Source organism: Dipteris shenzhenensis, chromosome 18 (genome assembly GCF_047967505.1).
Source record: "Dipteris shenzhenensis isolate YYH24624 ecotype China chromosome 18, Dip_SZ_1.0, whole genome shotgun sequence".
NCBI lineage: Eukaryota > Viridiplantae > Streptophyta > Polypodiopsida > Gleicheniales > Dipteridaceae > Dipteris > Dipteris shenzhenensis.
Window position 1 is genome coordinate 18,914,146 of NC_141613.1, and position 21,374 is coordinate 18,935,519.

Consider the following 21,374-nt stretch of genomic DNA (forward strand, 5'->3'; position numbering starts at 1 on the left):
TGAAACAACTGTCTGCAAGATGTGACGTACTATCAAAATACCAAGACTGAGCATCATTAGCAGTAAAGAGTGCATCAACTTTGGAGATATCAAATGAGCAATGGACAGCCCATGCCCAATCATCCTGGAGAGCATGTGCATGTGAAGCATCTGCTGGATCGTGGGATTCAATTGCATGTGAGGCATTAACTGTCAATCCTGCTTTCTTTTTCTCCGAAGCAATGCGCTTCCTGCATTCTGAAATGTCATGTCCAGGCTTGCGACAATAGTTGCATCTTTTCTTCTTTGACTTATGTGCTGTATTTTTAGATGCATTGGAGGAATTGCCACTGCTATGTGCACACTTAGGCTTGCTCATAGGCTTGGAAGCCTTGCCTCTTCCTGTCTGCTGTGAAGCAAATGCATGATCAGGAATAATGGCTTGTCTATTAGCACGACTTTGCTCTTCCTGCAAAAGCAAAGTAACCATCTGATCAAAAGAATAGTGGTTTGGATTATCCATGGCCACTAATCGAAGGGTTGTAGCAAACCCTTGATATGAATCTGGCAGTCCATTCAATGTGGTACTGACAAGCTGAGAATTTGGCACCACCTCATCAATATTTGCAAGTTGTTCCATGAGGTCCTTGACCTTTGTAAGGTATGCATCCATAGAGTCACCTTCATTCATACTGTCTTCCTACAATTGTCTTCTTAAAAATGCAACACGTGCCTCATTGCAAATCTGATAAAGAGATGCCAATTTGTCCCAAGCATCCTTTGCTGTCCTGCAAGACCGGATGTGTGGAATAATGATTCTCTTGCATGATAAAGCAATACAGGAATGTGCATTTGCATCTCCTGCATCCCATCTTGATTGTTCTCGAGTTGGGGGAGCAGCAGTAGAGGTGTTAGAAGATAAGGCATCAGGAGGAGTACCCTCTGCAGAGGGACCAGCAGTAGATGCAACCACTGTAGCATTGACTGGCCTCAGATCAACCTCAGAAACAATATTCCAGAAATGCCTTGCAACAAGAATATGTTTCATGAGATACGACCACATCGGATAGTTGTCATCTTCACGAAGAATGCCAAATAGATCATGATTGTTCCCCGCCATTGCAAATGGGATACGTTGGAAAAGACCTGAAAATCCAAAAGCCTCAAGGCTATCACTGCAAAGAGTTGGCTGTCAAAAAATGACAGCAAATATCTGCAAATAAATATTCTGCAAATTTCTAGCCCAAATCAAAGGGCAAATGCAAATTTGACCCAAATGTGACTGTGTCGGGCAATGTTCACTGCAAAAAACAGCAAATCTGGCAAAAGCCCCAAATTTAACGAGGGCAAATAGGCCAAAAAGAGGGCAAATGCAGAAAAGCCCCAAATTTTTTTGAAATTTTTTGCAAATGTGAGCCAATGTATAAAAATCTGACTCAATGTCCTGCAGAAAAGACTCAATGTCTGAAAATCTGACTCAATGTCCTGCAAAAGTAACTCAATGTACTGCAATCAAAAAGAAATTGCAGACCAAATCCCAAAAGGTAGCCTCAAGGCTTGCAACTGCAAAATTAGGACTTGCTGTCCACAAGGTGACTGCAAAAGTGCAACTGTCCCAACGTATAGACCTCAAGAGGTAGGCTTTCCAAACTGTTGAATTAACTTTATAAGACTTCAAACAGTAAAAGGAAGGTAAGGACAGCAAAAGCCTTCAAAAGCCCCAAATTTTGAGAGTGTCCTGTAAGGTACGAGCTGTACGGACAGAGCAGATACGTGACTGTACGGAACACAGTACGGAGCAGCATGTACAACTGTACGGAAGCTGTACAGAACAGGTACGTCTGCTGTACGGAGTATGTATATGATGTACGGAACATGTACGTAGCAAGTACGATGTACGGAACACAGTACAGTTGTACGGGATATAGGTACGGAACACATCGTACAGCTGTACGGAAAGTGCAGCGCAATGGAGCACAGTACGGCGCAGTACGGAACGCAGTAGGTCTGCACGCTATGTACGCTGGGGGCGGTTGAAACAGAGGAGCATTTTTTTGTGTTTGCCCAACCTACTATGAGATCCGGGGGTGCTACCACTGTCTCTACTTGGAGGGGAATGGCTTCGGCCCTTTATCACGACTGATCCATTTCCATAACCAAGTTTGTATCTGTAGGCCATCTTCTCCCAGTTCTAGTGATGCCCTATGGGCCTTGGTATGTGCCTTGTAGGCACAGGTATAGGCACTTAGTTTATTTTGTGCCTTTTATGCCACATAGGACACTTAGTCCTATGTGACACCTAGGACACTTAGTCCTAGGGTCTAGGTACAAGTACTATGTATTTTTCTTTACACTACACTAGTTGACTTGACGGCTGCTATCTTCGACTCTTTGTACCTTGCACTCTCTCTCTCGTTAATCGATCCTACAGTGGTATCAGAGCCACGTTTGACTCGTCTCCTGCTCCTGGATTTGCACCAGCTCCTCTCAGCCTACCTGCTCCTCCATCCGTACTGTACAGATGCCCGTACACAGCTCGCACAAAGGACGTACAGCTGTTCCATACAACGTACACGCGCTGTACTTTCGTACTCATGAAGGAAAGCATTTTTGGCATCTCTGTCTGCATCTTGTAGTTGTTGAGTGTCATTAATGACATTCGAAGCCTTAAGGCTCCTTGTAGAATGCTAGAGCTTGATGTTTCCATGCTTAAGTGAACCAGGGTCAATATGTCTGCTGTTAAAGTTATCCTCTTTTTACATGCTGTTTCTAATTGATTTGTCTTTTTCAGGACATCGAGTTTATGGAAAGAAAGGTTGAAGACTTAGAGAAGGCTCTCAAACGCAGCAATGATAAACAACTCAAACTTGAACTTGAATGCTGCAAGAAGGTCTTTTGGTGAATAAATTTTTGTGTCTGTTTCGCAGGCCGTTTTCTTGCTCTGTCGTTTCCCGTTGTCTGGAATGTAAAGAATGAAAGCATGGAAGTTCAATGACTAGTCGGTCTATACAGTCAGATACTTAGCGGGGACTCTAATCAGTTTTTAACTAATTGAAACAGGTTCAGGAATGCTTGTCAGAAGGAAAAGATGTGAGACTTGGGGATTGGAAAACAGCGGAAGTAGAGTTTTTGAATACCTTCCAATTGTTGTCATCCAAACCAGTGGTGTACCTGGTTAGTTTTGTCATCATTGAGAATCCTTAAAGCTGGCTAGTATTATGCATGACTCTGTATTTGCAATGAATGCTGAGTTTGTTTATTCAAGATACAATCCAAGCGTACATAACCTCTCTTTTTCTTGGCACAGTTTTGGTGCTTTTATATGTGTACAGCTCTTTATATTCTTCCTGCAATCTGGACCCTGTTAATAAGTTCCTCCTAGGTGTATAAGCTGTTCACAATGTAGGAGAGCATGTTCCTGCTCTTTCTGTCTTTTGTTGCAAAGCCTGCATATTTTATCCACCTTTTGCACATGCACACGCACAGCAGAGAAAGAAAGAAAGATATATTAACGTCCTCAAAAGACCTCACGGGCCTATGGGACAAAAGTACATCAAGAGAAGAAACTCATACAGGCCTTTGTGGGCTGAAGCAAAGGGTGCGCTAGGGCCTTTGCTGAGTGCTATGCTAAGCTAAATCAAACTCAAAACTCAAAAGCTCAAAAACTCAAAACTGAGAACTGAAAACTCAAAATCTGAAACCGAGTGCTGTGGTGGCTCTGCCGTGGGCTGCAAGGATGTCCCGAATCTCTATCTGTCGAGTTGTCTCTTGTTGTGGCGGAGGACGTGGTCTCCTCGACCTCTGTATCCGATGGGCTATGTCAAGAGTGATGCCTCCTCTGACGGTCTCCTCTAAGGAGACGTGAGGTGGATCGGGCCTCGATCGTGTGTGCTCTAGTCACTCATCGTGCTGTATGCGGTCTTGAATCGGCAACATCGCATTGTCTCTCCTTGCTGATCCTCCTCCACCCCATTGTCTTGGAGTTGACTCAAATGCATAGAAGTCCATGACATGTCCATGCCCTCATGTCAGCTAGCTCCTCTTCCTCCACCCCGCTATGTCCTGGTGTCACATGCACCTCTGCACTTGGGAGCAAAGTGACACACTGGCTACATCGACAAGTGCGTAATAGTTCCCTAATAGGAGTTTTTGTCGTATGCTGTGACCCCTCTATGAGCCCTTGTTCAGGGACAGTCAGGCACAAGCTATGTAAGTCGGTCTCTCGGCCTTAGGTCAAGTCAGAAGATCAGTCCTTGTTCACTAGTACCCGCTGGAGAACCGTAGGGTAGTTTTCCGTCTTAGGTTTAGGGATAGGTTTAGGTCCAACCTAGAATAGGAGCCCTTCTGGGCCCCCTCAAGGTTGGAACAAGTGAAGAGAATGGCAGGGGAAGGGCTGTCTTTATAGGCTACCTTGCACCCCTCCCTAGGCTGCCATTTATGGGGCCTAGGGCTGCTTTTATGGGGCCTAGAACTGGCATTTATGAGGGCTGCCTTTATGGGGCCAAGGGACCAGCCAACCAGCCCAAAAGCCCTATAAATAGGGGGCCTCCAGGCCCTCTTTCCTCATTCAGTTCTCCCAGCACTTCAGCCTCCTACAGTTCCTCCTCAGCCCCCTCTGAACAGCTTGACACTCACCCCCAGTGGCCCTCTGACCAGCCTCAGCCTTTTGCATCAGTTCAGCCCTTTGGGAAGGTGTTCACGCAGCGCATCAGATGGGGAGTCGGGACAGTGAACAAAGTAAGGTTTGGGGTCTGTTTCAGCAGCTCTTTTCAGTCATCTTTTACAGTTTTACACAGCTCATACTCAGCTCTTTATTTCAGTCATCTCTCAGCTCTCTTATAGGATCTATCACTGCTAGCTTTCACTCTCTCACTCACGCAGTAACCCTGCATTCCGGTGGACAGCACAAGCCTCTCCGTTGCCTTGCAAAAGCGTCCTACATCGTCAGTGTGGACAGCATCAGGGTCTCGGTATTGGTCGGCGTTGCCTCTCACGTCTTTGGGTCTGCTATACGTGTGCACAATGAGCTCTTCAAAAGTGCGTTTTCGTGCTCTCTCGAAGAGTGTTCTTTGTATTTCTCAGTTCTCCAAGTATAAAGCAAATTCTCCCCTGGTTGGGGGAGGGAGCCCAGCTAGAAGAAAGCAGAAGACATCTGGACCAGACAAAACAATGTCTGGAGGAAAAAGAAAAAAGCCACTAGAAGAAATAGGAACCACAGATTTCGAAAAACTGCTCTTGTTGATGCGTGAGGAATGCAAAAATGAGGAGGCACTGCAACGCGCAGAGTTTGCTCAGGCAAAGAGTCAACAAAAGCTAGACCGAGAAGCGATGCTTCTCCAACACAAACATATGTTAGCCGCTATGCAGGCAAGTTTAAGCGCAGCAGCCGTCACCGCCACACCTTCTTCATCGACAAAGGTAACACCACTGACTCGGTCCACTCCAAATTTTGTTAAGTATGATGGGGTAAGTGCGACCATTCATCAATTTTGCAATTTATTCATATTAAGGATGTGTGATGTGCCATACAGTTATTACGTGATAACTAGCTATATCTCAACGCAAAGAAAAGTGAATTCGGATTGCTGGAAATTCAGTATTTGGGCTACATTATTAGTGCTCAAGGGATTCGATTGGACCTTGAGAAGATCCAAGCTATCACAAGTTGGGCTGTCCCCACGACGGCCCAAGAGATCCGATCCTTTGTGGGTTTGTGTCAAGCATATAGCTCGCACATGGAGAGTTTCTCAACATACGCAGCCCCTCTTACAAATTTACTCAAGGGGGTAAAGACACGCAGACAAAAAGTTCAAGTCACAGGCAAAGCTTTGCAGGCCTTTCATGACTTGCAACGGTTGGCCACGACAGCACCAGTTGTGAAGATCGTCTCTTGGGATGATCCATTTCTAGAAATCATAGACGCTAGCAATGTCGCCATCAGTAAGAGGATAGGCCCGTGGCATATTACAGCAAAAAGCTTAATGATGCCGAAACGAACGATTTAGTGTATGATAGAGAGCTCCTTGGTGTCATCCAGACATTAAAACATTGGAAGCCTTTCCTATATGGACGGACTTCACGGTGAAGACAGATCACCAAGCCCTTAAGTGGCTTCAGACAATGCCTAGTGCGCAATGGAGCGATTGGCAACAACGGTGGAGCCAGATATTCCAGTGGTTTGGGGGAATGATTGAGTACGTTCTCGAAAAAAACAACCTCGTTGTAGACGCTCTCAGTCAGAAAGATTCCATCCAGACCATTGAGCAGGTCACTCCCGACGGTCCTTTTCAGGACATAGATATGGATTTTGTGGGGCCACTTCCAGCATCCGCCAGTACGCGTAATATAATGTCTTACTATTGTTTATCGCTTTAGTAAATATTATATGCTTATTCCCTGCAAACAAATGGCCAGCGTTGAAGATGTAGCTCGTTTGTTTGTCAAGTATTGGTATCCCATTGGAGGGTTGCCAAAGACCATCAGATCCGACATGGACTCCAAGTTTACGTCTAACTTTTGGCGAGCCTTGTTTGATAATTTTGGTTCTAAGATGTCCAGTGCATTCCATCCGCAATCGAATGACGAGATGAAAAAGTATAATGGTATGGCATTTAATATTTTGAAATCATATTATCATGATGCTAAGGGAAAGTGGAAGCAGTTTCTTCTGCTTGTGGAGGCCATTCTGAACGATATCTATTCTTGGAGTATTGGTCGCACACCTTATGAATTGGCGTTTAGACGGGGGTTTACCTCACTCCTCACTTAGATGGTGTCTCCATCTCTTGAAGCCAACAAAACCATCGAATCAATGGCAAAGATTACGGAGTCCATGAAAAGCCTCATCGCCAAAGCTTCAACATCGTATACGCGCCAGACTAATAAATCCAGACGAGATGTTCAGTATAAAGAGGGTCAATGGGTGTATTTACGCATTATCAAGCAAAGATTGAAGTAGGTAGGCAAGCGATGCCCTAAGTTGTCCTTAAGGAGCTTCGGACCATGCCCTATTATTTAGAAGATCAACGATGTCTCAATGAAGTTATGCCTTCGAGACAGTTGGACTATGGATAATGTGTTTCATGTAGCTTGGTTGAAGCCATATTTGGACCTCCACTTTCAAAGATTTTTGACGAGCAACAATCTAAAGTTCTTGATGAAGCTGAAGTTTTGCAGCTAGAACAAATCCTTCTTCATAAAGTCAAGCATGGGTCAGGACATAAGATCTGGGAGTTTTACACCAAGTTCCGTGATCAAGATTTTTTCCAGGAGTTTCTCCAGATATTGGCGGACTACTTGGAAGCAATGAACCTACCGCCAAGTTAAGGAGGGAATGTCACATGCACCCCTGCACTTGGGTGCAAAGTAACACACTGGCTACATCGACAAGTGCGTAATAGCTCCCTTATAGGAGTTTTTGTCGTATGCTGTGACCCCTCTATGAGCCCTTGTCCAGGGACAGTCAGGCACAAGCTACGTAAGTCGGTCTCTCAGCCTTAGGTCAAGTCAGAAGATCAGTCCTTGTTCACTAGTACCCATTGGAGAACCGTAGGGTATTGTTCTGTCTTAGGTTTAGGGATAGGTTTAGGTCAACCTAGGATAGGAGCCCTTCTGGGCCCCCTTAAGGTTGGAACAAGTGAAGAGAATGGTAGGGGAAGGGCTGCCTTTATAGGCTACCTTGCACCCCTCCCTTCGCTGCCATTTATGGGGCCTAGGGCTGCCTTTATGGGGCCAAGGGACCAGCCAGACAGCCCCAAAAGCCCTATAAATAGGGGGCCTCCAGGCCCTCTTTCCTCATTCAGTTCTCCCAGCACTTCAGCCTCCTACAGCTCCTCCTCAGCCCCCTCTGAACAGCTTGACACTCACCCCCAGTGGCCCTCTGACCAGCCTCAGCCTTTTGCATCAGTTCAGCCCTCTGGGAAGGTGTTCACGCAGTGCATCAGACGGGGAGTCGGGACAGCGAACAAAGTAAGGTTTGGGGTCTGTTTCAGCAGCTCTTTTCAGTTATCTTTTACAGTTTTACACAGTTCATACTCAGCTCTTTATTTCAGTCATCTCTCAGCTCTCTTATAGGATCTATCACTCCTAGCTTTCACTCTCTCACTCACGTAGTAACCCTGCATTCTGGTGGACAGCACAAGCCTCTCCCTTGCCTTGCAAAAGCGTCCTACATCGTCAGTGTGGACAGCATCAGGGTCTCGGTATTGATTGGCGTTGCCTCTCATGTCTTTGGGTCTGCTATACGTGTGCACAGTGAGCTCTTCAAAAGTGCATTTCCGTGCTCTCTCGGAGAGTGTTATTTGTATTTCTTAGTTCTCCAAGTATAAAGCAAATTCTCCCCTGGTTGGGGGAGGGGGCCCTCAGTGGGTAGAGGGACCCAATCGGTTGTCGACTCTACTCTCTCTCTCTATGGTAAACAATGCTAATTCCTCGCTAAAGGTTTAAAGGTCTTGCTGTGAATTACACGATCAGATTACCGTTGCATGTTACACCTTGAGTAGACCCAAATGCATAAGAGTCCGTGACATATCGGTGTGCTCGGTGTGCCTTAGCCTCTTGTGGCATGGTCCCCTCTTGTTGTCTGATTTGTCTCAATAGTGTCGTCGCATCTCAATCAGATAGAGCCCAACACAGACCTGGTCATGAAATTGGATCAACCATGAGAGTGGACCAAAGCCGTGCCTCTCCTGAAAGAGGCAGTGGGTATCTTTCCCGAACCTCCTAGTAGGCTAGGTAGGCACATAAGAAGTGCTCCTCTGTCTCGACCTCCTCCAGTCGAGGAGCTAGCTGATATGCATACATTATGAATTGCCGAGAGAGGATTGCAGATGCCAGTTGCAACATAGAGAGCAACCAGAGCACACTCGATTTAAGTCCGACCTATCACAGCTTTCCTCAGAGTAGACTGCCCGAGACGAGGAGTCGCTCTGAACATCGCTCAGCGGGTTCAGAGATCGAGGAGACCACGTCCCCCTCCGCCACAACAGCATGATACAGCGAGATAGACACAGATACGAGACATTTTCACCGCTCATAGACGAGCCACCACAGTGTTGGGTTTCGGATTCTAAGTTCCAACTCCAGCTCTCATCCTATTTCAAATAGCACGTGATACGATATGATATGATTTTGCTTGAGCTATTGAGCTCTTTATTTCAGCATAGTACTCAGCAAGGGCCTTAGCGTGCCCTTTGGTCCAGCCCTTTGTGGCTTGTATGAGTTTTTCCCTTTTGGTGTACTCTGCACTTTGTCCCATAGGCCCACGAGGCCTCCCGCAGACGTAAATATATTTTTCTTTCTTTCTTTCTTTCTCCACTTGTGCCAATGTGCATGGCCTGCAAATCCAATGCTCTCTAGTTGTGCCTGTGGCTCTTCCTACCTCAATCCTCAGCTGATGGAACGAGACCTGCATCTATTCGATGGCAATCCTCAGTGCGTGTGAGACCTGTCTGTCTTGCAAATATTGTGGTAATCACTCCATCCTCTGACGCTTTCAGGAAATGATTATGGATCTTGGTAGAGAACTCCTGGTTCCCATCCCAAGTCTGTGATGTATAGAGCTGGAGTAGATTCATCCAGATGATACGGTTGATCTCATCTCGCGAGATTTGGAGAACGTGGCATCCAAGCTGTATTGAAAGAGGGGGGGGGGGGGATACCCTACTTGTCAAACCACTTGGATATGCATGCGTGCCAAGCTGTGCTAACCCCACTCTCAGCTAGTCGTCTGGATGACTCTAATGTTAAACTCAATAGTCTCTAGCTAGGCAAAGCCCAAACCTCATGAAAATACATCACCGTCTGCAAGATGGTATCAATCTGAAGTGCTGTCATAGTGAACTCTGCAGGTTGCCAAGGGAATATAAGATGGAAGACAAAGGGCATCCCTGCTTGTCTTTTGTTTGTTTTGTCTTTGGGCAACTGTGTGCTGTAGTCTATTGGCACTCCCCGGTATCCATTGTTTGGAATTTTCCCTACTAGCTTTTCTTGCAATCTACTCTCCTCCACTCGGGGTGCGAGATGGGGTCTCTTGCCATGCTTTTTTATGGGCTCGCTGGTTTTCTGCTTTATAACCATGTTTTTTATGGGCTCGCTGGTTTTTGCAATAAGTGCTCCCACCATTATGGTTCTGTATTTTCTTGCTTTGTTATTTTCATCCTGGTGTAGGGTTTTCCCTATTGTCTTCCTAGTCATTTTGGAAAAACATTTAGAATTGCATTTTCCCAAATTATACTCTCAATCATAAAGCCATACATGCTTTTTTAAAGATGATGATCATTTGCTCACACCCTTCTAGGTCTGTTTTTGTTGCTTTGTTCTTTTCTCATTCTTCAAATTGAAGTTTCCCTTTGTCTTGCTAGCCATCTTGGAACTAGAATTTATTATCATATCATCCCAAACTGTGCTCTTAAATTTCATGCTCTACATGGTATTTTATTATGATTGTCAAAATTAATTTGCTCTCTGTAAAGAATACTGATGCCTCAATGGTTTGTCTCGAAAGCTATTAACCATATCTTTCCAAGTGGAGAGCTTGTTATGGACACATCTGCTTTTAATTCATTTTACACAGAAATATTTGGGCAAATATTACTTGTCTAGTGCTCATTTGGAATTGGTACAGGTCAATGTGACGGAAAAAGATTATCAGAGAAAGAAAAACAAGTGGTTGCCAAAGATTCACACTTGGTAAAGTTTCTCTCAACTTGAGATTGCTTAGTAAAGTCTCAGAGATTGCTTCGTAGTGTTTTGGCTTCCCACTATGTGAATCGCGAGTTCTTGATGTATTTTGGAATCGAATATGTTTTTATCAATTTAAGAATTAGCTCTAAGATTGGATGTATGCATCTGAAAAATTTGTGGAGCCTTGAAATATATTCTGCTTGCTTACCTTTACGCTAAACCTAATTTCTTGAAACTATTGCTCAACTTCTTGCAATATTTTAGGGTGCAGGAACATGGTGGTGAACCCATTATTCCCTTCAGTGCAGCACTAGAGCAGAAACTTGCTGACATGCCTCCAGATGAAGCTGCTGTCTATTGTAAGGAAAACGAATTGCAGAGGTGAGGGGACTGTTGGATAGCATTCTGAAGTTGGCGATTTCTTAAGAGGGCAGTTGTTAATAAACTCGATGCAAACAGTTTTGTAAGCAAGGCAACATAAAAATAGTTCTGTAAGCAAGATTGACCTCAATATCCAATAGAATTGCTACATTGAGATAAGCCAACAAGTTCAATAGATTTCCTTGCTATGGGAAGAAGCACAGGTTTTGCAACATGTTGTGCTTGGAAAGTTTGCATTGAGCATCGAATTGCCTTTATGGAATCAGAATCTAAGTACAAATGTCTTATATGAAGAATGAAAAGGTTCCAAAAGCACTAAACAATTCCACTCACTTATAAATACAATGCCTATCAAATATTGTTATCTATTTTTGGGAGGGTGGGCGGGGGGGGGGGTCCTTTATCATTTTGATGGCTAGTTGTGCAAGCATTGATCAAGTGGGTCTTACATAGGAGCACTCCTTTGTTCTTGGGAGGTCAAAGTAATTAACTTTTGAAAGGATCCGGCGTCATTGCTTGCATGTCACTTGTAATTGTTATTAGGCATTTCTGGTTCGAGATATAGAAACCTATTGACTTGTCTGGTGTGGATGGGGAGACTTGCTATTTCAAATGGAAACAAAACACATCAAGCTCTGAATCTCACTTGAGACGAAACATGAATGTGCATCATTGTGGTTGTCAGAGCAGCCAAAGGCTGCCGGCTGCCACCTGTCTCGTAGGTGTGCTGTACCTCTAGAGCCTCCCAAAAAGTCCCGGGAGGGATACTCTAGAGGGTCTTCAACAAGCCATTATATCCAGGGCCACCAGGCCTCACATTGTATATGGGACTAAGTCCCCATTAAGCCATATGTCTTCAGCGCACAAGGGCCTTTACCCCTCGCAAATAACAATGCCACTTGATCAATCAAAGTCAACGCACGCCATAAACGAACATACAAACGGCCGCTAGTGATCAGCTGCCCCCACAAAGTCCCAAGTCGTCAGGCATGTAGAGGTTGCCATGGATCTCAACATACTGCAACAGTCACACAGGCCACATAAAGTCCGTTGGATTTGCCGCTAGCTCTGATATCATGTGCTGGAGCAAATTTGTAATCTATGCATGCAATGAAATCATGCTCAGATGATGAAAAATAGACTTGGAAAGAGAACTATATTATATATCAATGGAAAGCTAGAATATGCAACATTTGTGTCTCCTCATACCTACAGGCCTTGTTGGAGATTACATCATATCAAAGATAACGAAAAACACACACACCGACAATGAGCCATAGCTAAACACATAAATATAGAAGTCGGTCTGGTAGAGATCACCGTGGCCAATGGGTCAGCCAAGAGAATTCTGCCATCAATGTCGAATACCTAAAAAGTTGAGAGGTACCAGATCATATGTGATTATCTCCTTGTTACTGCATACCAACCAGCCACATGTACAATAAACTCCTACAACTTGACCAAAGACTCCTCTATCAAAGGTTTGCCTTTCCAACACCCTCTCTCAAACCGAAGATAGGGGTGTCTAGATAGGTAGACATAAAATGATGCACTCTCTACATGGCTGATTCTTGACAAAACAGTGAATACTCAATAGTAAAAGAGTTTTACAGAAACAGAGTCAGAATGAAGGCCCAAAAGGAGTAAGAGCACTCATACCAAAGAAATCTCCCTTACAATCACAGAGGGGATTTTCACAAAGAAGCTTTAACTCATAATTGGTTGTCGTCAAACCAAAATCAAAGGCTTACCACTAAAAAATTAAAGCCAAAAAAAAAAAACCAAAAGCCTAAATTACTGTGCAGATAATCTGCTTAGAAGGCATAGTTCTCATCAAGGGTGGCGGGTTCTTCTGCGACACAAACTCTCACGTATCCATCCGACACACAGTTTACATGGCTCTTCTTTTCCACATCATTCTTCTTGAAGCAAAACTCCTTATGTCCAGGCTTTCCACATTATTGACAGTTGAAAACTCCACAGTCTTATTTCTTTGGTCCTATGGCCTTCCCAGAAAACTTCTTGCTGAGGTAAGCACATTCTCGCCCTTCGAACGGTGTTGTGCAGTAATCTTTTTCTTCATGAAGCAAAGTAGAGAAGCATTTCATTTTGTAGACTAGGGCAAGCAACATAGTTCCCAGGAGTTTCAGAAACAAGGAAACGGAAACGGGCAGGAAACAGTGTTTCGGAGTTTCGGCCACTAGATAAACAGTGGAAAGGGAGTTTAGGTTTTTAAAGTTAATAAAGTGTGTGTGTGTGTGTCCATATATATATATATATATATATATAAAATTAATGCATGTCATACATATATCATTAACAAAAACATAATGCATTACAAAGATATTACATACATCTTTAAATTTCACAATAACTTATAACTTCAAAGAATTCAAAGCTCGGCAAAGCCGCACACACTACATCAATTACCATAGATGATAGATCATAAATGACAAGTAGTTTGGGGCCTATGCTGAAGCCTCATAAAAGTGAATACAAAACATGATCCATGTCACGTGTGACATGACAAACTCCTAAAAATAAGTACTATAGTCTATGCTGTAGCCAATACAAAACATGATCCATATTGGATCCAAAAAATCTGACAAGTATCATTGGCACATGCATGCTCAACATCAGCATCCATGTTGTCAGCTGTCTCCTCTGACTCCCTCAGATGAAGATAAGAGAGGATCCTGCTCCTCTGGCCCTGCTGACGTGGAAGCGATGGATACGTCCCTCTATCTCTGCCTCTAAGAGTGGGTGGAAGAGCGAGTGGTGCGGGTCGATGCTGTCAACTCCTCATAAAGTAAGGAGTACATATCACGCTCTCCTTGTGGGATCTTTGGAATGAACTTCCACCTTCTCAATGTCGATCTTGTCCACATTCACCTGAGAAGGCTCTGGATTCTTGGCATTCCTATCAAGCGGATGGAGGTTGCAATGACAAAATACCACCTCTCTAGCTGAGAGGTACTCAATCTATTTCTCTTCTTTGTATGGAAGAGTGCCCAACCTCGCCATCAGGCATTTTTCCCAGCCACATAGGTGGGGCTTTGGCTTCTATGAGAGGCCACCTAGAAGCTTCTCCCTTGAATTCCTCATCTCCTCAGCTAGGGTTTGACATATAAAATAGAAGCTCCTTGAAGATGTTACTACAGGACCATGGGTTAATAATGCTAGAGCAGATTGTACTTGGATTATTCAATGAAAATAGTAAGGCAAATCCTGAATTAAAAAGAAGCATATTACAGAGAAGATAGGAGACAGATCCCGACTTACAGTTATTCTGAAGGCCACCACCTCACTAGACAAACTATTTAAAAAAATCGGACTAGTCGAGATTGCATATATAAGGATCTGTCTCTATAGAAGGTATGAGACATATCCGTACATACACATTATTCTGAAGTTGTCCACCTCACTAGATAAGCTATTTAAAAAAAAGGATCAATTGTTGAGATTTGCAAATATGCCAAGCCTCCATAATACACATACCCATTGATAGAGGAGAAGTCCCATCAGGGTCATGATTTGAGAGCACAAAAAGGGGTTTCCCTTTTATCAATTGATAGATTAATAAGCACTATGGAGACAATTGTGAGATAATCTGGAAGCTTCTGCAAGACGCATACTTTAGAATTTTGAGAAGTTGGGTCCAATTGAGGTGCCGTCATTTAGACTTTATTAGATGGTTTGACAGCAGTGGAGTGAGCATAAAGCTTTCATTGCCTCGAATTGCCTAAGGGCTGATTGTATTATATTGCCAATGGGTTTATTTATATATTTTAGAGATATCCAGGAAACTGAAAATTAAGACACCACATCATCATCAATTTGATCCCAGAAGTCTGCTTATATGTAAATTCATCTACTTTCTACAATGAGTAAGATAATACATTTTGTAGGACTGTAGCTGCATGGTACATTCTGTCTTGCAGAAGTTCCTGAGTAGTTTGCTGATTTCTGATCTCTTCTTTTATTTCTGAGATTTGGCAGCCTGGCTTAATTCTCCTCATGGTGTCATGGTTTCAGAACATCATAATGGCAATAAGAAATGCCTTTCAATTGAAGTGTGGTTAACTGCTTTTCCAACACACTTAGGATGTCAAGAATCCTGAATCAGGATGAGAGAAGAAATCACTTCAAAAATAGAGATCATGAAAATAGCTAGATACAGTATTGGTTTGGTAGGTTAATGTCCACAGTAAATTATTACAGATTGGCTCCTTTTAAGATGCCAAGTTGAGTTGTTGATTTTCTCTTTTACTGACAGGGCTTTGAGAGAATTACTGGGATATTGCATATCATGGCATTTTGAGATTTGTAATATTTTGATTGCAGCGGACTTACCAAGATAATCAGGACAGGATTCTCTGCGATCAATCTCATCTATTTCTTCACTGCTGGTCCAGATGAGGTCAGATTCTGATTTCTTAAAATATGTTTCTTAATGCCTATGTGCAATGGCTATACGGGTTTGATTTTCTGTTTAGTTGAAGCATGCCTCATGCCTTAAAGTGGCCCTCGAAATTCGGCAGTTTACGCTCCTGCTTCCTGATTCCCTCTTTCAAAGGTGTAGATACACAAACTTCTCTAGGTAGGATCTTTCATGCCTGGTTTTGCTGCTTGTGTAAACCATGAATTCTGGTGTCCTTGACATGACTAGAAGGCGTTGTCCTGAGTCGTATGTCTTATGGTAGGTGCTACCTGCTGCTGCTAGCCACCTCTCGTGCTCTCCTTTCGTGCTGCTGATCCCTCTTGTCACCCGTTTCTGTCTCCCACCCTCAGTTCAGTGCCTTCGCCCATTCTTTCACAGGTTTCCTGTGCAACCATGACTTCTCATTTTGGTTTGTCTTTTCCCAGAGATTGCTAGTAGTCCCGTCCTGTCCCCCTTAACACCCCCCCCCCCCCCCCCCCCCCCCCCCACCTCCCCTCCCCCGTTTTCTTCCTCCTGCCTAGCTGCCTTCCTCCCTGTGCCCCTTTCCTTCCCTCTCCTGCTGGGATGAGTACCATCCTGCCCCATGCGACAGGCACAACCGGCATAACCATTTTCAGGGATTTGACCTGCTTAGCGCACTTTGAGGTTGATTGATCTGCTGGGATGAGCAGTTTGTCCTTCCCCGTGTGACAAAACACAACCAGCACAGCCAGCATAATCATCTTCAGCAATTCGACTTGCTTAGTACATGTTGAACGCTAGCCTTCTTCTTTAGTGCTAGCCTTCGTCATGCCCTTCATCTCCGAAGTGCCGACAGAAACTCAGTACGAAGACTTTATAAATGGATGCTCTAGTATGTGTGGGTGTGTGGATTTGCATGTGTGAGCATATTTTTATACTATGTTCTACACCAACTGTTGGGCACTGATGACGTCAGTGGGGATGTCATAGTAGCTAGTCCCTGCGATGCGTGATGGAGTTTATGGTTTTCAACCTTATGAGTGATTATCATGAGATTGAAACTGCACTATGTTGTGTTTTTAGAGGATGAGTTTGGGAATGTTCCTGGATTCATCTAGGTATATGCTTAGTACATGTTGAGGTTCAATCTGGTCAACATGTACAACCCGTACATCCCTGACAATCTGTCTGATGCAGTTGGACCTGCTATTCTCCATCTCTCTTTTCCCATCATCCATTGAATGTACTTTTTTTTGAATGATGAAATTGCCGGAAGACAAATCTGCGTACAAATGGGTTATAATTCCATGATTTCTTACATCTACAGCAAGTGCAGACAATAATGCTATGTGCTGCAAGGCACCCGATGATCGTTAAAAGTCCTGTTTGGTATCCACTGTAATCATTGTGTTAATGATCCTAGTGTAATTAAAAGTCCTGTTTGGTATCCACCGTAATTATTGCAGTGATGATCCTAGTGTCTTTCTACTGGCAACATGATGACAGTAATGCATTAACTGAGAGGCTTATAGCAGCAACATGTTTCTGTTTTCGAGCATTATAATGATTACATTTTTGTAATTGCGTTGTTCTGATGGGATAGTGATAGACACACCGTGTACTTTTGCAGGTGAAATGTTGGCAGATTAGAAGGCAAACAAAGGCTCCTCAGGCTGCTGGAGCCATTCATACAGATTTTGAAAGAGGTTTTATCTGTGCTGAGGTACCTTATCTCTGCAATTGGTCATTTTTAGGACATGGGATCCTTGATGTATGGGTTTGTTTCACTGGGAAGTCAGGTAGTCGAAAATGTTTTTGGGCCTCTAGGAGCTAGTCTATGCACTTTCCTATGACTTCGTGTGCTTTGATGGGGTTTTAGATGGTGTTTTATGTTATTGCCCTTATAATTCTTGCATGCTTTTCTGTGTACCTCCATGGGTGTTATAAGAACAAACGTCATGCCTTTCATAAGCAATTGAAGATCCTTGATGTATGGGTTTTTAAACTGGAAAGTCAGGTAGTAAAATATGTTTTTTGGCCATTAGGATCTATTCCGTGCATTCTCCTGTTACTTTGTGTGCTGTGCATGGGGTTTAGTGTTATTGCCATTATCATTCTTGCATGCTTTTCTACGTACCTGCACGGGTGATTTCAAAGATTAAAAAAATCGTGCCTAATTGAAGAATTTAAGATGTGGGAAATATGAACAATTGTGTAGGTTACTTAGAAGCCAAGAGAAAAGGGATACTGGAAACTGATAACACGGGTTTGTTGACTGCAATGTCAAAACTGTAAACCGGAAATGATGGAAGTAGTTGAGAGTGAGCATGAAGTCTCACTGGCTTTTGAAAATGATTTTGAAATGTTAAATGACGTGTCTTCTCCAGGTCATGAAGTTCGCAGATCTGAAAGAATTGGGGAGTGAGGCTGCTGTAAAGGTAAAACTTTAATACTTAATTCTCAAAGTTTTGAACAAGCCTGGCCAACATTATCTCAGGATTTTTGAAAAATAGCTAATGCTTTCTCAGGCTGCTGGAAAATACAAACAAGAAGGAAAGACCTACATTGTTCAAGATGGCGATATCATCCTTTTCAAGTTCAATGTTTCAGGGGGCAAAAAGTAAAGTAGAGCAATTCACCATTGTATCTAAAGTCATTTACGGACAATGACATTTTCTTTTCACAACTATCAGTATAGAGTGTGTATGGGGGCCTGGGAATGGCTTACATGAAGGTCACGAACCACAATTTTGTTCTGGACTATCATTGGCACTTACGATCATTTTATACTAAATTTGGGATACTGTTTATTACACGATCATTTTATACTAAATTTGGGATACTGTTTATTACCAGTCCAGAAGTCTCGGAAATTATATATGGCTCTCATGCTAGTTTTGTATGGAATATTGTTGTGGAAAATCGCATCGCTTCTATGCAATATCTCGAGCATTCCTGCCTATGAAAGGGCCTTTTCTGGAGATATGTTTCATGCTTCCGCATACTTGATTTATTGGGTGCTATGCAGCTGTTGAGAGCTCAATGCTTCTCACATTAGCTATGCTCTTATCTTGCAATGATTTTATCTTTGTTAGTCATCTTGCACAGCACATGATACAGATGAAAGAATAAAAAGCCCAACCACATTAAGTTTCTGTCTTATAGTCTGTGCCTTCATGTGTCCTACCATGTCAAGAACCTAGACCAAATGAACAAATCTATTTTTTTAATTTAAAAAAATCTAAATTTGTACAATTGGATATATTATAGTCTTACAAAGGTATCTACAATGAAAGAGGGTATGATTTAAAGAAACTACACATGAATGGAGACCTTCTTGAACAAAACCGTATAAGCTTTAACTAGTTGTCTATAAAAGTTTTGCTTTCTATACTTAAATTAATTAATTTGAGGTGGCTTTTTGTCCATGCTAGATCCTTGATCCAATAATTAATGTTTGTACCACTAAAATTTAACCTTTCAAGTAAGCTCAGTAGATTTTTCTGAAGTCAAAATTTGTCAAAATGAACTATTCATGTTGACCACCTTTACCGAATTCTTGATCACCTCAACAAATGTACATTACTCTAATCATTACTTTAGGTTGACAAAACTAGAGTAAATTAGGGCATGAATAATTTAGATTCCCATTGAAGTTGATCATATGATCATATGGGGTTCAATGATATGGTCGAAAACGACAATACAACTCCAAACCAAGCTAAAATCTCATGAAATGAGAATAGGCCCGTGGTAAATGAGGGGTTTTAAAATGTGCACGTTCGCATTTTGAAAATTAAGAAGGAATATATGCATTGGGGGGGGGGGAGAGAGAGAGAGAGAGATGTGTTTACGTCCTTTGAGGCCTTGCAAGCATATAAGACAATACAATCACAAGAAGTAACCCATACAAGCAACTATGGGCTGAATCAAATAGCTCGCTAAGGCCCTTTGCAGAGTACTACGCGCTAAGCTAAAACAAATAACAAGAATCTAGTACTTAGACTCATGATCGACAAATATAGCCTGATGCAAGGGTGGCTCTCCTATGAGTCGCGAAGATATCTTGTATTTGTGTCTATTGGGTCGTGTCTCTCGACAGTGGGAGGCATGGTCTCCGTGATCTTTGTATTTGGACGGTCATATCGATGGTGATCCCTCTATTCAAACGATCTCCCTCGAGTATAGTTGCAATGGGTTGGACCTCCATCGTGAGTGCCTTGGTCCATCTTTGCATCTTCGATTGCACCTTTCCACGTCGTCGTCTCATCTTGCTAGCCCACTCAGCCCTCATATCATCTATCTCCTCCTCCTCAACTCCGCTATGTCCAGGGGTAGACTCAAAAGTGTAAAAATTTGTAACCCATCTCTGGGCTATATCTAGCTTGGTGGCAGGTGTCATCCTGCTCTCTAATGCAGCGCATCAGGGTCTCTCTATGTGATCGCATCTCCATCAAATAGAGACTAATGCAGAACTAGTCTTGGAAATGGATCAACCCAGAGAGAGGCCCAAACCCGTGTTCCTCTTGCAATGGTATCATCCTCGGATCTGATAGTATGGAGGGCACGTACATAGGATGTGTTCCTCTGTCTCCACCTCCTGCAGGGTACATAGTCTACAGATCCGTTGCTCTCTAAGTGTACCCGTAGCTCTCCTTGTCTCAGTCCTCAATTGATGCGACGAGACCTGCATCTGTCCAATGGTGATCTTCAAGGCATGTGAGACTCGTCTGTCCTCCAAATACTGGGGTTTGATAATCACTCCATCCTCCGATACTCTAAGTAGTAGCGGTAGAATCAAATCTTGGCGAGGAACACTTGGTCCTCCCCCCAAGTCCGCGATGTGTGGAGCTAAAGTGGGTCCAACTGTAATGATATGACTGATCTCATCTCGTGGAATCAGGTGAAAGGGGGGGAGACGATCCATCTGGATGCCCTTGGATATGCGTGTGTACCAAGCCATGCTAATTCCCCTCTTAGCTAGGCGTATAGAAGACTCTAGAGCCAATCTCGGTAGTCTCCCTCTAGGTAGAGCCCAGACCTTGTGGAGATAGGTGACTATTTGGAAGATGGCATCAACTTGGAGCGGTGTCATGCCGAATTCTACCTGTATGATCTGGTGGGGGACATAGGGTTGCTTTGGATCATCTTGGAGCCCATCATCACCTGCAACCTCTCGAAACACCACCACTCAGTCGTTGATAATAGATCACCTGCATACATGACCGTCGTCTCACTAGTGTGTCGAAAACTTATCCCTTCATCGGAGGTCTTGAAAATGTGCCCATAAGCATAATCTCTCTAGTTGAGCTAGAGCCCCCTGCCCTCCCATAAGTCGAGCCTTAGCTGCCTAAGTCATCATGAAGATTGGCAAAGACTAACCCTAGGTAAGTGTATGACTATACAGTCTTCAATGGCTCCCTTCGATAAGTGAAGGTGTGCGGTGTTGAAAATCATAACCTTGGTCTTCCCAAGATTGACTATCAGATCTCTCTCTCTACAAAACACCTGGAGGGCCTGTAGGTGTCGTTGTAGGCCCATTACTGAGGAAGAGAAGAGGACTATCCCATTTGTATAAAGCAATATCTGTATCATTAGGTCAGCCAACAATGATCCCTCGCCTCCTAGGCGGTCAATAAAGGTGTGAACAAGCATCCTATGGGACCAAAAGTAGCATTCGGGGATAGCAAAATATTAAATGTAATAGGAGAGTACCCCTAGTGCTTGCTACTTGTTGTTTGTGTAGGGCATGAGGTTGTCGAAGTTGTTTCCAAAATTTGATGAGTTGCATTGCCATCCCTTTCCTTTGAAAGGATGCTAGCCAATATAGGTGATCCTTGAACAAAACACTATATACTCTCTAGCCACTAAGCTCAAGAGTTAGAGCTCAAATATGAACTTTGGGAAACCAAGATCATTTCCTTCTCAA

The 21,374-nt window shown here is 43.3% G+C and overlaps 1 protein-coding gene across 1 annotated transcript in view; it reads left to right on the plus strand.

Moving 5' to 3' along the window:
* The window catches only part of LOC147890903 (GTP binding protein), a 32,307-nt gene extending 13,885 nt beyond the window's left edge, over positions 1–18,422 (plus strand). The window contains exons 5-12 of the mRNA XM_087389414.1: positions 2,771–2,869; positions 3,040–3,153; positions 10,604–10,668; positions 10,927–11,043; positions 15,388–15,463; positions 17,076–17,168; positions 17,833–17,883; positions 17,974–18,422. Coding sequence (XP_087245540.1) covers positions 2,771–2,869; positions 3,040–3,153; positions 10,604–10,668; positions 10,927–11,043; positions 15,388–15,463; positions 17,076–17,168; positions 17,833–17,883; positions 17,974–18,069 — 711 coding nt within the window. The 3' untranslated portion in view covers positions 18,070–18,422. The remainder of the gene's footprint in view (positions 1–2,770; positions 2,870–3,039; positions 3,154–10,603; positions 10,669–10,926; positions 11,044–15,387; positions 15,464–17,075; positions 17,169–17,832; positions 17,884–17,973) is intronic.
* Positions 18,423–21,374: the final 2,952 nt, after the last annotated feature.